General features: G+C 37.4%; 1 protein-coding gene across 1 annotated transcript in view; it reads right to left on the bottom strand.

The window, feature by feature from the left end:
- Nucleotides 1-17761, bottom strand: part of shank1 (SH3 and multiple ankyrin repeat domains 1) — a 123778-nt gene that overhangs the window by 66829 nt on the left and 39188 nt on the right. The window contains exons 4-6 of the mRNA XM_084425591.1: nucleotides 3036-3239; nucleotides 447-518; nucleotides 158-266 (exon numbers count right to left, since the gene is read on the bottom strand). Of these exons, the coding sequence (XP_084281717.1) occupies nucleotides 158-266; nucleotides 447-518; nucleotides 3036-3239 (385 nt within the window). The remainder of the gene's footprint in view (nucleotides 1-157; nucleotides 267-446; nucleotides 519-3035; nucleotides 3240-17761) is intronic.

The following is a 17761-nucleotide window of genomic DNA, read 5'->3' as shown; positions in this document are numbered from 1 at the left end:
ACTCATTGAATATTCATGCAGCCCTATTTCCATAAGCATATAGCATGTGTGGGCCAGTTTATGCTCTGCTGGCAGTAATTCATTATTCAGGCAGCTGCACTAATGGGAAGTTCATTAACTCTCACAGGAAGTAGCAGCGCAGTGCCTGACACCTCACCTCCTGTATCAGGGTCGTGGTAGTTGGGGTCAAGTCCTTTGTCTATAAGTTTGGCTACCTTATCCGCAGCACCGGTCTGTATGTAGTCCATTAACTTCTTCAGACTGGCCTGTAGAGGGAGACACATAAAACTCATGGCTCACAGCCGTTTTCGCCAGGGCCCTGAGGATAAGCTACTTGTCATATTTAACACACACACTAACACGCAAGTAGCACCCCTTGAATGTTCACTATACAGTATATTTCTGTTTGCAACCAAGAATAAGATGATTTCTGTGGCGAACCCTACCTTAGTGTGTAGTTTGGCCAGCTGTTTCTCATCAAGATTTGTCTGTTTGTACACCCTGGTTTTGTAGCGGAACTGTGTGAAAGTAAATCGAAATTAGAGAAAGAAAGATAACTTGGAGCTGCCCAAAAAACATCAAGGCCTTTCATCAGTTACATGTTTATAGCAATTAGGTTTAATTATTTATAGTAAAGGCAGTTTTCTGTTTTTCATAAACAAATTATTCAGAAAATGGCACAATTCATTTATGGACACTTACTTTCATAGTATGGTTGTGTGTATCAGGTAACAGTAACTTAAACTAAAACTATTAAAAAACGTTTTAGGTGATTGAAATAAAGCTGAAATCAAATATAAATATTACATGAAAACCTTTTTAAAAAATTGGACATTTATAAATGTTGCCTTGGCAACTAATTTAAACAAATATGTTGAAGTACTAAAATGACTAAACTAAAATTAAAACTGAAAATATACAATTAAAAGCTAATTTAAAAAATAATAAATACTGTAAAGACTAGAACTAGAACAATCTTTAATGACAAAAATCATAAACTGAACAGAGAGTATATATGCAGGGGATAATTAAGGACTGAATAAGATACCGCTGGCGCTGATGACAGCTTATAACAGAAACACACAGGGGCATAATCAGAAACCAAGGAAACCAAAAACTACACAGAGTAGGGAAACAGTCCATAGTCATGACAGTACTCCCCCCTCCTGGAAGGTGCGTCCTCATGATGTAACTGATAGTTCGAGGCTTTGGAGGAGGATGTGGAGCTGGTGGTGGACAGGGATGAGGAGCAGGAGGAAGCGAGAAATACCATGGTGGAGCTGACGGCAAGAGGAGCCAGGGTGGAGCTTTGGCTGAATCCCCATGCGGAACCCGGAGACTGACGGCTGGAGGTGGAGCCAGGGTGCATGGAGAAACCGACGGACCAGGGCGACATCCACAGTCCAAGGTGGAGCTGCTGGCTCACAAGACCGAGGCAGAGACAGGGGTTTGGCAGGGTGACGATGGAGGGAGTGAGGATGACGGGGAAGCCAGAGGGAAGGAGAAGCCTGGTGGAGCCAAAGGGGTGGAGGGTCGAGGCGCAGCCAGAGACCCGGAATTCCGTAGCAGAGGCAGAGTGACAACTGACTGAGGCTGAGCTGGAGGGATGAGGGAGCCCGGAGGAGTTTTAGGCCGTGTGTCCACCAAAGCGTTTTTTGGCCAGCTGAAACAGACAACAAACCAGTGGAGCCGACGGATCCAGGGGACGTAACCAGTGGAGGAGATGGGACCAGGAAGACGAGCGGGAACATCGGAGAAGGAATATTTCTGGACAGGTCCGGAGCATCCAGATAGCCGGACTGGACTGGAGGAGAAGGCGCCGATTTGAAGGTGGGGACTCAGGAGGGAACTGGATCCGAGGACTACAGATCTATAAGGCAGAGGTCCGCTCCTGGCTCTGGAACGGACTCGGTAGCTGTCTCTGGCTCGCAGATGAGGATATGGGAACGATAATCAAACATAGATGGAGTAGATCGAGTCCATCAATACCCAAAAGCTTCTTAGCTCGTCCTGGGTCGATATTTCATTCAGTAACGTTAGGCAGTTTTGATTTATATGCTGTTTGATCGTGTTGATGATCACATTATTTTGCATATGCATCTGCTAACATATGCTATCACTGCTTCTTCTTTACATGACTTCTGATCTGCAGATTCAGTACTCTTTCAGAAGATGCATAATAGCACCCCCTACCTTATAACAGTGAAAACATGGAAAGTCAGACATTTCCGTCAATGGCGGGGAAAGAGTTAAAGACAAACACTCAGGAGAACAATGGAAACACAACCATAGAAGTAAACATAAACAATAATTAACAAAGGACTAAACTGAACAGAGAGTATATATGCAGGGGATAATCAGGAACTACATAATCTACAGCTGATGATAATTAATCACAGAAACAAACAGGGACATGATCAGAAACCAAAGAAACCGAAACTAAATAGGGAAATAGGACCTGAAGGAAACAGAACAGAATATCAAAATACTAAATAATACTAAAATAACTTATTTTGCATCAACCTCAAGGTATCAAAGTATCAACCATTGCAACTAAACAAGCAGAAACGTTGAAAAACCTAAATTAAGTTGTTAATCATATTCTGTAATGAATTGTTGTTAAAAAGTAAATAGATTTATGGAAGAGGTGTCATTATTTATAGGCTCTGGTAGTAGCATTTGGTATCAGATTGAAAAGAAAATATCAACTTCAAATGAAAAGGGTTTGGCTTCTTGTGAAATAATTAGACTTTGAGTTGACTATTGTTGTATAATAGTAATTACCCTGTGCTCTACAAAAAAAAAAAAAAAAAACATTTTAATCTTTTTCAGTGCAAGACAAATCTCCAGTTAACCATATCAGGGTTATTAGGATTCATAGTTACCAGAGAAGCCGCTTAAAGAATTATCATCACCTAGGCAACAAACAATTTGAAGCAGCAGTTTCCTAGCACCAACATTAACATTCAATTATGGAACAAACAAAAGTAAACAAAAAGTGCCTAAAATGAAGAGGAGAATAAAAGGAAGGGTACCTCCAGGTAGGGTACTCCTTTCTCAAAGGATTGTGGGTACTCGCGGAGCGGCCTCTCTTCCTCCAGGAACTTGGCATCGTGCCCGTCAGTAGCAGGTTGGAAAAGGCCATAGTTTAAAACATCTCTTAGGGATTCGGTTAGACTACACAACACCTGCTGCTTCGCCTTCCATACGGTTGCATCAGGGTTGAACCTCAGACACTTCTACAGAGACAGATGGGGAACAAAAGACTGTTAGATAAACTAAATGATTCAGCTATTTGCATTTTATTATATACAAATCTTATATTATATTAACGTAATATACTATAATAATATTACATTTCAATTTTAAATATTTGTTTTTATATATTTTATTTATATATAGACACTACTGTTCAAAGATTTGGTGTTGATTAGATTTCTAATTAGATGTCTCTGATTATTTGATACAAAATACAGCGCAAACAGTAATATTGTGAAATATTATTACAATTTAACGGTTTTCTGTTGTAATATATTTTAAAATGACATTTATTCCTGTGATTTCAAAGCTGAACTTTCAGCATTCAATCTTCAGTGTCGCATGATCCTTCAGAAATCATTCTAATATTGATGATTTGCTGTTTAAGAAAAAAATTTGAATTATCATCTATCTTGAATATGAATATTTTTGTGGAAACCATGAAAATACAGAAAATCTTTTTTTTTTGGATTCTTTGATGAACAAAGTTCAAAAGAACAGCATTTATTTGAAATATTTGATAACTTTCCTAATGTCTTTACTGTCACTTTTGATAAATTAATGCATCCTTGAACAATACAAATTTTAATTTATTTTAAAAAAATGGCACCAAACATTTTTAGGGCTGTCAAACGATTAATCGCAATTAATCGCATCCAAAATAAAAGTTTGTTTTTACATAATACATGTCTGTGTACGGAGTATAATTATTTTCTATATATAAATACACACACATGCATGTATAAATTTAAGAAATATTTGCATGTATATACTGTGTATATATATTTATATTATATATAATATATATTATATATAAATATTTTATATATAAATAACACATTTTCTTAAATATATATATATGCATGTGTGTGTATTTATATATAGAAAATAATTATACTCCGTACACAGACATAAATTATGTAAACACAAACTTTTATTTTGGATGCGATTAATCGTTTGACAGCCCTAGAACAAATGTATTGTATTTTTTAAATTATAATTAAATTTTTATTTTGATATATTTCACATTTTATTACATATTAATAAATATACTTCTTTTTTCATTAATTAATAATAACTACAAAAATTTGACTCTATTTATCCCTATTGACCCTGAAGAGGGGTAAAAAAAGACAGTTCTGTCCAGTGTGCACTAGAGGGAGACATTGTGATTCACTCAGGTGAAACAGCACTGCTTGTCGGATTAGCCAAACCCTGACCAGCAATTGGCCATCAGTTCATTAACATCTCATTTCAGTTAACATCTCAACAGTTCATTTGAGTCTTTGGTCACACTGGTAGTGCTAAATGGGAATGCGAATTGCCTGTAGTAATAGCTATAATTAATAGCCTGCTCAGGTGCCGTAATAGTTGATTATTGGGAATGTCAGGAATTAAAACTTCTTGCAGCCTCCTAGCTTGAGCACTAGCTCCCGGCTAAGGGACATGTTAGCTTCAAGCTGCTCTGGCTGGATTTTAGGACAGCAGCACTGTTCCAGGAACTGTGAAAATGGAACAGCCCTGCAGCGGGGTGCTTGAATCAAATCCCATCATCTGACCTTGAGGAGTTGCTGTGATTGGTCCATGCATGTGTTTAGGGTTTAAGTCTGAAACAGTCAGCATCCTGCTTTCTCTACCATGTTCCTCTTGAATGTGTGTGTGTGTACATTCAGTAGCACAGAGAAGTGTGAAATTTCTTCCTCCCTCTGTTATTCAGTCTCTCACTTTGCGCACAGCCAATCCCCATCACCATGGCAACCAGTTCATTAGTGGAGCAAGCTGCAGGTTGCCATAGAAACATCTCAGCAGTCCCTTGGTGCGCTATGGTATGGTGTGCGTGTTTCAGTGTGATCTGACGGAGTGTATGTGCACTGGTTGGGGGGTTCTGCTCGAGAGAGGTCATCGGTTTACTTTAGTGGATGACTTCACCAACAATTTGGAGTATCAAGACATGTCAAGATCACTCAAATGTCATTCCATACAAATGAAACATCTTGCATATGCAAGGATATATGCGTAAAGGAATAGTTTGCCTAAAAATGAAAATGTCGTCATCATTTCTACACCCTCATGCCTTTTGAAACCCATAAGACTTTCTTTCTGTGTAAGTCAAAGGATGATGGCTGCGTCCAAAATCGCATACTCTCTTGAGTAGGTCATTATTTTGAATAAGTAATTACTTCACGGCCGCAAAAAAGTATGTTCTATATAGTATGCATGTGCGTAGTATGAATGTAATCTGGACATACTACATTCACCATGTTGTCATTATCATGTGACCTACAAGCATCAGTTACTTCACTTCCATTCACAAATCCTCTCCCATGGCCTCATGGGATAGTAAAGTGTCCATCAAATGCACACTTCATAATCTCGCCGGAAAAAGTAGGTCATCCGGGTACTTTTTGCCTACTGTTTTTTTGAGTACTGTGAATTCGGACACCTCTTTTGTCACATACTGGTTTTCACCTACTATATAGTATGTCATGTGCAAAACTATCATATGGCTTCAGACATAGAATATAGCGCACAAGTCCTTTGGACTACTTTTATGGTGCTTTATTTATTTATTTAATTTTTGGCACTGGACACCCCCTAGTTCCCATCCACTTTCACTGAATGGAAAAAAGCAGTGTGAACATTCTTCACAACATCTCCTTGCGTTTTCCATGGAAGAATAAAAGCCGTACAGGAGTGAAACAAAATGAGGGTTAGTAAATAATGACAGAATTTTCATTTTTGAGTAAACTATCCTTTTAACACTACGCACACAATGCAATTTTTTTTTTTAAAGGCACACAACACAGATGCAGAAGTGAGTTCATTTGTACCCTTGTAAATAATTTTGTTGGAATGATGATAATCAACCCGGAAAATGATTTATTATAATGATATCTAATTATAGTAATTTAGTGTTAATCTAAGAGCTATTATTTTCAGATCCAAACCACAGCCTTCTTCATAATACTCTCCTCTTTTTTTCCACTGACAATAAGCGTGACATCCTGTGTTGAGGAACAATTTATAGATAAAGGTTCTAAGCAGATTATTTAATTAAACAAAATGTACCTAAATGTCCTTGCTTGCATCTCCTGGTCTAAAGGTTTTGTTGGATAAAGATTCTGTTTAAGAGCTACATCTTTCCCTCACTTTTCCCTCTTTTGCCTTTTTCATACTTGTTTTTCTCTGTTCTTTATTCTGTTTTGAATCCATTACTTTGATTCCTATTATTTCCCTCTATACTCTGTCTCATTAAGCTTAATTGGTTTCAAGAGGTACAACATTCAGTTAAAGTTAAGGTCCAGGGTCACATATACATACATGAACAAAATAATATTTTGTGCAATTTTGACCGTCAGAGCGACAAATGAGTCTTTATCAAATAGCAATCAGGCAAGAATATGCTCATGTTAGGACAGATTTACAAAAAAATGCACATAATTGTGTTTAGTTGTCCGACATTATGTATTAGATTAGCCTGATACAAACTACATTAATGATTCAGGGGGCTAAGCTCCCTACAGAATGCGTATAATATACAGAAGAGAAAAGTGACAACATTTGCTGCTATAATATATATATTGACCTGACTCTGGATAAGTCTGAACTACAGAAATCCAGTGTGTAGTTGTAGGGAAAATTATTTAAATATATTCATGTAGATGTACTGTAGGGTTAAAATTTTCATAAAATGTAATCATATCAACAATAGACAAACATAACTTTTGCTTAAACAAACAACACTGGAACACACTATGTAAACATTCACAGTGCAGGGTGAAAAAAGTAAGAATAGGTTTAATAATAATGGATTAATAATGGATTTAATAATAACAATTTCGGTCAAATCCTTTGCCAGCAATAACCTCCACCAAACATTTCCTGCAATTGCGGATCAGACTCGCAGGAGGTCAAGTGGAATTCTGCACTATTCTGCTTTACAAAACTGTTTCAGCTCTGCAATAATCTTGGGATGTCATGAGTGAGTCACACTCCTATAGTCATTTCAAAACATCTCCGTTGAGTTGAGGTCAGGACTGGGCCTCTTGAAGTCAATTCTGTTGATATACTTGTTGAATCAACTTCTGAAAACTCAAAAAAGGTTGAAAAAATGGGCAGCTCTGAACGACATCTCAAAATCAGTGAATAATTAGATGACATTCAGTAAAGATATATGGAAACTTGGTTGTTGTTTTTTGCAACTGTGATATGAGTAACTGAGCTAATCATGGAGAGACCACAATTTCAATATCATCATGAAAATATGCAACAAAAAAAAGTAACTACAGTGGGGAGAACAAGTATTTGATACACTGCCGATTTTGCAGGTTTTCCTACTCACAAAGCATGTAGAGGTCTGTAATTTTTATCATAGGTACACTTCAACTGTGAGAGAAATCCAGAAAATCACGTTGTATGATTTTTAAATACTTAATTTGCATTTTATTGCATGACATAAGTATTTGATCACCTACCAACCAGTAATGGTGCGTTCACACCGGACGCGTTTAGCGCGTCAGGCGCGAGTCATTTCAATGTTAAGTCAATGCAAAGACGCGTTACGCGCGTAAAAAATTCCTGCGGCGCGAATGAGGCGTTTAGCGCGGCGCGGTAGACGCGAATTCGCCTCATTCGCGCGTCAAGTTCGCGCGAATGACGCGAATTGAGCGTCTGGCGCGTTAAGCGCGTTACGCGCGAATGATTTTATTAGTGCTATTTGTGCATTCACGCGTTTGACGCGAATTCGCGTCTGCCGCCCGAGTTGAAAAATCTGAACTTCTGCGTCAATTCGCGCCGCGTTAACCAATCAGGAGCCTGCTTGCATGCTGCTGTCACGTGGTGAAGTGACAGTTTATAATGTTATTTTATGTTTGGCCTCAATAAATTATTTTGTACTATGACTAAAAATGCACAATAAAGCAAATAAAAACATAAAACTCGATTTCAATATATGAGAGATACTCATTTTGTATTGAATGCTATTTATTCCATATCTATTCTAGATTATATGAAACATTATTAATCTAATGTAAAGACAACAAACACAATTTAGTGTATAAAAAAAAAATCACAGGACAGGTTTCATTTTTGAAGGCTGCAGCTCCATTTATTATCAAAACAAAAATAAATCACAGATTAGGTGCGGGCGAGGGTGAACCTCGCGCCGGGCTGTACAGCGCGGGCTCGTCAGGCAGCGACCACCACTCGAGGCCGAGGCTTATACGGCCTACGCTTTCCTCGTCAGCGTCCTCACTGTTAGGTCTACCAAACCTACCTCCTGGAGCAAATTGTGAAACCCCTGAAACCCTCCGGAGGGTTTGGTGGACCCGAGAACAGCGACGATGTCCACTACGCTGCTGTTTCTGCTCTCCAGAGCATATACGAGCGGTGACTCTCTCGATTAATGCTAATGCTAATGCTCGATAAACATCTAAAAAAAGATGGCCGCCAACAGGTTTCGAAACTTTCGCCTCTGACGCGCGTAAATTTCGATTCAAACTTTTGATTTTACGCGCGTCAATTTCGCTCTTGACACGCGAATGCACACAAAGTGGTCAAGCGTATAACTAGACGCGGCAGGCGCGAATTTTGACGCATTTTCGCGTCCGGTGTGAACGCACAGTAAGAATTCCGTCTCTCACAGACCTGTTAGTTTTTCTTTAAGAAGCCCTCCTGTTCTCCACTCATTACCTGTATTAACTGCACCTGTTTGAACTCGTTACCTGTATAAAAGACACCTGTCCACACACTCAATCAAACAGACTCCAACCTCTCCATAATGGCCAAGACCAGAGAGCTGTGTAAAGACATCAGGGATAAAATTGTAGACCTGCACAAGGCTGGGATGGGCTACAGGACAATAGGGAAGCAGCTTGGTGAGAAGGCAACAACTGTCGGCGCAATTATTAGAAAATGGAAGAAGTTCAAGATGACGGTCAATCTCCCTCGGTCTGGGGCACCATGCAAGATCTCACCTCGTGGGGCATCAATGGTCATGAGGAAGGTGAGGGATCAGCCCAGAACTACTCGGCAGGACCTGGTCAATGACCTGAAGAGAGCTGGGACCACAGTCTCAAAGAAAACCATTAGTAACACACTACGCCGTCATGGATTAAAATCCTGCAGCGCACGCAAGGTCCCCCTGCTCAAGCCAGCGCATGTCCAGGCCCGTCTGAAGTTTGCCAATGACCATCTGGATGATCCAGAGGAGGAATGAGAGAAGGTCATGTGGTCTGATGAGACAAAAATAGAGCTTTTTGGTCTAAACTCCACTCGCCGTGTTTGGAGGAAGAAGAAGGATGAGTACAACCCCAAGAACATCATCCCAACCGTGAAGCATGGAGGTGGAAACATTGGGGATGCTTTTCTGCAAAGGGGACAGGTCGACTGCACCGTATTGAGAGGAGGATGGATGGAGCCATGTATCGCGAGATCTTGGCCAACAACCTCCTTCCCTCAGTAAGAGCATTGAAGATGGGTCGTGGCTGGGTCTTCCAACATGACAACGACCCGAAACACACAGCCAGGGCAACTAAGGAGTGGCTCCGTAAGAAGCATCTCAAGGTCCTGGAGTGGCCTAGCCAGTCTCCAGACCTGAACCCAATAGAAAATCTTGGGAGGGAGCTGAAAGTCCGTATTGCCCAGCGACAGCCCCGAAACCTGAAGGATCTGGAGAAGGTCTGTATGCAGGAGTGGGCCAAAATCCCTCCTGCAGAGTGTGCAAACCTGGTCAAGAACTACAGGAAACGTATTATCTCTGTAATTGCAAACAAAGATTTCTGTACCAAATATTAAGTTCTGCTTTTCTGATGTATCAAATACTTATAAAATGCAAATTAATTACTTAAAAATCATGTGATTTTCTGGATTTTTGTTTTAGATTCCGTCACTCACAGTTGAAGTGTACCTATGATAAAAATTACAGACTTCTACATGCTTTGTAAGTGGGAAAACCTGCAAAATCGGCAGTGTATCAAATACTTGTTCTCCCCACTGTATCCTCAATGATAAAGAAGGAAACCATTGCTGTAATCTGAAACGGTCTCATGTATGTAAATGTTACATTATGTTATTGGGTCATTCCGCGTCAAATCAACCAGAGGTCCCCAGCTCAAATTTTGTTACAATTTTTTTCTGTAGAAAGACAAACATAAATAGTGATGAAAGCCCAAATATTAAATGTCTCAGATGTATATTTTCTGAGTAATCCATTATTTTGTAGAGGGGGGTCAAAATGACAATTTTCACCTGAGATTGAGACAAATTAGAGGGGTGTAAAAATGACTTTAGAAAGATGGCAGCATCATTATATTATTTTTACACAGAGATTGGTAGGTATATTAGTAAAATATGTTGACTTTAACAGTCTTTGTTTCAGTATATAACAATGGTGACAGTTCAAAAATGGCAAAAAGCAATTGTGAAGGCCCTCGACGGTTCAATCTCAGAGATATGGAGATCTTAATGTGGCTCTGTGAGTAAATTGGTCAATTGTAAACATTTTCAGTGGTCAAAAACCAAATGTGGGTCACTTTGCATACAGCTGATACTTTTTCAAATAATGTTAAAACTATAAATGTATCCCATTTCTTTTCTATCAGCTCAATTGCATAGAACATTCCTGTCTTGAGTGCCATATTATTTTTCTAAAGTTTTCATCCGTTCATCCCCACCCCTGTAACTCTAAAAATATTCAAGATATCTTAATATCTTTCTGGATTCTCATTCTTAATGAACTTTTCTTTTGGAATCTTAATTTTTAAGGCACTATATAGTATATATAGTGGTAGGTAGGTATATAGTTCAGTAAACCAAAGTAAAGATCCGCACACCGAAGATCTCCTATTTACATAATTTATTATGTGACGTTTCAGGCCTCTCACGGCCCTTCCTCAGACTAACTGAGGAAGGGCCGTGAGAGGCCCGAAACGTCACATAATAAATTATGTAAATGGAAGCTCTTCGGTGTGCGGATCTTTACTTTGGTTTACTTGTATGATATATTGGATCCAGCACCCGTACTTAATTGGGATGTGCGTGATTATACTGCTCTTGGTCCTATAGATATGGGGAGTCAGTCCCATAGATATGGGGATATCAAAGCGGCTCCATGTTCAAATAGTTGAATTTTATCCATTTTTAATAGTCAAGAACCAAATGTTGGTAACTTTTTAAACAGCTGATAGTTATTTTGTTTAAAGAAGATTGTCTGAAGAACAAATTACACTGAAACTAGAAATGTGTTTCCCTCTATCAAAAATATTGAATACAACATACCTCTCTAAGTGCCAAAAACAAACATTTTCCAAAGTTTACATGTCTTTAATTAAAAAAGTGATAAAGATATCGTAATGTCATTTTAGATTATTGTTCTTATGAAACTTTTCTTTTGGAATCTTAATTTTTAAGGCCCTATATGGTACAATCCCAGAGATATTGCACATTTTTTATACGCTTGGTAGCTTCAGAAGCTGTTAAAACAAACAAAATCCCATCTTCCAAATATCCCTAAAACTGATTCAAATATAGATTCTTATAAATACACTTTTGAGAGCAAGTTAATGTGCCTCAACCATTTTCAGTGGATTTTTGGTACTCGGATATTATGTTTTATGCAATTCATTTAATAGAGGGAAAAAAGATACATTTCTAGTTTAAATGTTATTAATTATTCAGACATTACTCTTTAAATGCAATTAGTATTAGCTGTGCACAAAGTGAACCACATTTGGTTTTCGATAACTGAAAATGGGTAAAACTCAAGAATTTGAACACGGAGCTGCTTTGAGATCCCCGTATATGGGACTGAACTATAAAGGGCCTTGAAAATGAAGATTTCAAAAGGAAAGTTTATTAAGAATGAGAATCTAGAAGGGTATTAAGAAATATCTTGAATACTTTTAGAGGTACAGGCATGCAAACTTTGGAAAAACAAAAAAACACGAGATACATTACAGGTTTTTGGTTTTCAACATTATTTGGTTTTTCAGATATTCTCTTCAAAAGAAAAAAGTATCAACTGTATGCAAAGTGACCCACATTTGTTTTTTGACCACTGAAAATGTGTACAATTGACCAATTTACTCACGGAGCCACATTAGGATCTCCATATCTCTGAGATTGAACCATCAAGGGCCTTTGAAATGAAGATACCAAAAGAAACATTTGTTAAGAACCAGAATCTAAAAGGATATTAAAGGGGTCATATAATGCCATTTTTGTACAAGCTAATATGATTCTTTAGGGTCTAAATTAAAAGTTTGTAATATACTTTAATTAAAAATTCTCATTAGTATTGTAAGAAAACACTAATTTTACCTGGTCAAAAACAGCTCTGTTTTCAGCACGCCGTTTCAGTGCATGTGTCTTTAAATGATAATGAGCTTTGCTCACCCCGCCCCTCTGTTCTGTGCGTACACCGTTTGTAACACAATAACCACGCGTTGTTCATTATAAACGTGGGATTATGAATTATATTGAGAACGTCGTACATAGAAAACATGCTGTAATGTACCCTGAGTGTAAACCTTAGATGCATTCATCGTGAAGCCTGCAGCAAGGTTTGCAAATTTCGCAAAGATTAATATAAATACTAATATAAAGGTTAATAAAACATTACACTCACATCTTCTGGAGGTTCAGCAGTAACACGTTGGTACCGATCCGTTTTTTCTCGTTTGTAAAGCTGTCTGGTGTGAAATGATTTGCGTAAACATGAAAGCATGGACGATCGTGGGGAATCCTCGTGAGGGAATCCCCGCGTCAATCCTTTGGGCATATCGCTTCAAAAACAAAACTCAGCCACTGCATCTATAACGGCTCAGATTTAGGAACATCCAAATGACTGCTGTGTTCCTTATTACATCTAAGAACAGAACACCACAATCGCGTAGACGCCATTCTACTCCAGCATATCAACAATGGCGGACTACTATGACGACGGCTGTCACAGCTTGCTCTTGTGTTGAAGCACGGCTGTCAATCACAATAGCGGGAGGGGCGTACGATCTTATGACGTCACAATATCGAACGGCTTGATTTCATAGATGGTCAAACATATAAGGAGATTAAAACAAAACCACTGGATGGATTTTAATCATGATAGGATGGTTGTGTACAGGCACTGCCAACAGACATTTCAGTGCAATCAACTTGTAAAAGTGCATGTACCATTATATGACCCCTTTAAGATTTCTTTAATATTTCTTGAGCTACAGGCATGCAAACTTGAGACAAAAAACACAAGAAGTGCCTTTTTGAACGTCACTGTTCTACCGTGCAAAGGAAAAAGACTGTTCTTTGTTTTTGGTTGAAAATGAGTTATTGATATTTTTGGCACATTCAAGACCTCCTTTATCATGTGGATAAGTATCTTGAGTCAATTACGTTGTTTTTTCGAGAAAATAATTGGTTGTCTTAACAGTAACTTCCAAAAGCCCATGAGAAACCAAGGCAGAACACCGTAACACCAGTTATCGCTCTTTGGCTTTGTTTTGGAGCGCTCAAATTGAGTTTCGGTACTCTGCCTTTGTTTAGCCACGCGTCAATATGAAGTTACTGTGCTCAATCAAATAATGCTACCTATCAGATTGTACGGTGTTGCCTTTCCAAAATTTGGTTGATTTGACACTATTATAAGTGTTTACTCATGTTTGACTGGTACATTGTTTGATGTAACCCTCCATGTGTGTGTGTCTCTCTCTCAATCATTTCGTCGGCTCCCTCATACTGATAAAAATGATTTTGTGGTGAAGTAAATACTACAGAAAAAAAACAATGTAATTTACATGAAAAAGTTAGTTAAGGCAAGAATAAAATAAAAAACGAAGTAAACTCTATATTAGTACTCAATTCAAGCATGTAGAAATGAAAGCGTAAATATCAATGTTATAAAATTAAGTAAAATTACTCAACTTTTCTCATACTGGTGGTCACATCATGCACTGGGCCTTGAATAATTAATGAGGTTGGTTTTTCACTGTTTTCCAGCTGTGTTTACACTGTTTTGTCATTGCTTTTGATGTTAGGATTAGTAACTTGCCATTTTGTGACATTTGGAGTTTATTTTCTACTCAAAATGACACATTCAAACACAAAAACGATCCATGTTACCGTCATTGTGTATTGTCTACCAAGTATTGAGGTCTCTGTGTTCACACACTGCATCACTTCTAATGTATAGATATGGTGTCTCACACCATGTCTATTGTATTTATTACTTAGATGTTTCTAAGTAAAGCATATACTTTAAAAGTGTGGTTTAATTCAATATTATATTATTTGAGTGAAATGTATATTGCAAAGGAAACTTCAACTAAATAGATACTATTCAACCTTTTACTAGCCAAGTTAAAATTACTTATTTTCTTTGTTACTTTCACTTAACTGAGTTAAGTAGTTTACTTTATTCCATATGTGAAATTTACTTAAAAAATATGCGTGCAAAAACTTGCCAAATAAAAATTAAGTAAATTTACTAATTGTTTTTTTTCAGTGCAGGCCCATTTCTGCAGGGAAAGAGCAGGGGGGATTAGTAGTCTTTAATGAGACCTATAGGGAAATAACCTTCACTGCCTCCTCCTCCTCTATCTCTCCTTCATTGCCATCTTAATGACCACTCACATCTAGTCTTCACATTTCCACAAACTTTATTTTCACCATTTTCCTCTTCCATTGGAATAAAAAAAATAATAAAAAAATCAGAGAATTTTTGTTATTGGCAAATATTTATTTAAAAAATAATTCTAACCAAATTAACTGAGGTTTATGCTTAAAGGGTTAGTTCACCCCAAAATGAAATTTCTGTCATAAATTAGTCACCCTCGTGTCGTTCAGAACCCATAAAACCCGTAAGACGGAAAACAAATTAAGATATTTTTGATGAAATCCAAGAGCTTTCTGACCTCTCCATAAACTGCAATGCAACGACCACTTTCAAGCCCCAGAAAGGTAGTAAAGACATCGCTAAAATAGTCCATATGACTCCAGTGGTTCAACCTTAACTTTATGAAGCGACGAGAATACTTTTTGTGTGCAAAACAAACAAACAAAAATAACGGCTTTTTTGAAGAATTTCTTCTCTTCTGTGTCAGTCTCCTACGCTGTTATACAAACCAATTTTATTTAAGATATACATTATTGCCTATATACATTCAAAAGTTTGTGGTAAGATTAAAAAAAGAAAGAAAAAAGAAAAAAGAGTGAAATATATACTTTTATTTAATAAAAAAAAGGATATATAAATATATAAAAAAGACTAATATTGTTACAAAAGGATTTCTGTTTCTATTCATCAAAGAATCCTGGCAAAAAACAATTATCACGGTTTTCAAAAAATATTAAGCATCACAACTGTTTTGAACATTGATAATAATTGAGCATCAAATCATCATATTAGAATGATTTCTGAAGGATCATGTGACACTGAAGACTGCGTAATGATGCTGAAAATTCAGCTTTGCCATCACAGGAATAAATTATATTTTATTATAAATGCAGTCTTATAGTCAGTAGGAGTCCTCCTTAAAATACATTCATAAATAAATAGTGACCTCAAATTTTGGAACAGTAGTGAATTCTCTCGTATTATTTTATGGAAGTTTGGTTATCAAGTACAGTAGATGTATTTTGTTTTAAGGATGTTATGATAGACAAAATACTGATAAAGATTTATTTAGCAGTTTAGTAATATTTTTCCTTCCTGCCTTGTCCTATCCTCTTTCCATCCCGCTCACTCTCTTTCTCCCTCCAATTCATCTTTACTTCTTTGCTGTTGCTCTCAGCGATCACTAGTTCATAGACCTTCAGGCAGACTCTGTGGTTAATGAGTGTGAGATGCAGGGTTGCTCTGTTACTGCCCTGATGCCCCTCAGGGTTCAGCGCCCCACACTGCCAACACAGCTGTTCCACTAAATAAAGTCGCATACACTTTATCAGATATCACAATTATCAGCTTTCCTATTTAGTCATGTTAATCATTTTGCTTGCAGCTGCTGTGCAGTTTGTGGTAATATTAATACATTTCAATATTTGATTTCAAGGACATTTTGTACGATAAACTGTTTTGATGTCCGATGTAAAATCTGTGTCCAAAAGCATTTAGTGCATTACAGGGTGAGTGGGCATTCCCGCGGCCCTACATTTGCTCGGTTGTGTTTGTGCACCTCCTGTCTCTCCCTGAACTCATTAAACCACAATTAACGAGCAATTGCAGTTTATTGAGGGTGAATTAGCTGGTATGTAGAGCAGGCCTAATGTACTGGGATTATGCGGACATATTACTCCACACAGAGGAAACAGAGAGAGAGAGAGAGAGAGAGAGAGACTCAAAAGAACATGGTTCGAGGCAAAACAGAAATCAGGAAGACATAGGAGAGAAAGACATGAAACAGAATCTTAAAGATTTCCTTCTTTAATGTATACAGAGAATCAATAACAAATTCTTTAAAGTCGCAATATAACGGACGTAGCTTTTCTTCCGTATGTGAGGCATCCGAGTGAAACGAATTATCAAAAAAAGTAGGGTGGTAACTTGGTTCTATTGTTGGTTGTTGATTGGATAATGGCAGATCTGATTGCGAGCTTGCAGTCGATTGTAAGAAAGGGGCACGGTTTAAGAGGACTACATTTTTGGAGAAGTCTGGCATACGCCAGAAGTCTTTCGTTCCACTGGAAGATCCAATTTGATTAAAAATTTGTAGGTAAAAAAAGAAAAAAAGAAAAGAAACATATGCATGGCTGAATTGGTCAGAATAACATGCAAACAATAGTTAGGGAGAATTCAAATTAGGGCTGCACGATATTGAAGAAAAATAAAGTGTGTATAATAACGATAATGCTTAAAGTGTGTAAAATAAACTTAAATTAGCTTAAAAATATATTTAAAATTATGTAACCTACATACGCGTTTCACATTCTTTTTGTGACAAGAAAACATCCCTACAACTTCTGAAAGTGAACATCAGTGTTTTACTGTAGCATAAGAAGTGTTATTTTAACATCAGTGTAAACCACTGGGTTTAGGGTTTCAGGTTATCCTACATTAGGTTTATTTAACAACAGAAACTGAATAATCAACTATAAAAATAAGTCTTTCAGCTAAGAGCAGTGAGTGATTTTCTCTTTTTCTTTTGTTCATGACCCCAGTTATTGCAAACTGTTGCGATATGCATATCGCGATATACATTTGCGATATTTCGATAATTTCGATAAATTGTGCAGCCCTAATTCAAATCAAGATACTTTAATCCAAATTACATTAAATGAAATTATGTTAAAAGCTGTTTTTAATACTATAACCTAAAGCATCATGAATGCATTGCTATATTGCAGCATTTGAGTCATATATCATTACTGCACAGGCAGGTGTTGCAGATGGGCTAAAAATCACAAGAAACATGTTTGGCAGAGTGTTTCGATCCAGCTCAGATCACCTCCAGGTGTTTCACTGTCATCTTGTCTCATCTATCTACCAATCTTATACTAATTACAATTTGCTAGTGGC

Source organism: Rutilus rutilus (assembly GCF_951802725.1).
Source record: "Rutilus rutilus genome assembly, chromosome: 1".
In the NCBI taxonomy this organism is placed as follows: domain Eukaryota; kingdom Metazoa; phylum Chordata; class Actinopteri; order Cypriniformes; family Leuciscidae; genus Rutilus; species Rutilus rutilus.
Note: the sequence above shows the minus strand (reverse complement) of the source record. Positions and strands in the feature narration are given on the sequence as shown.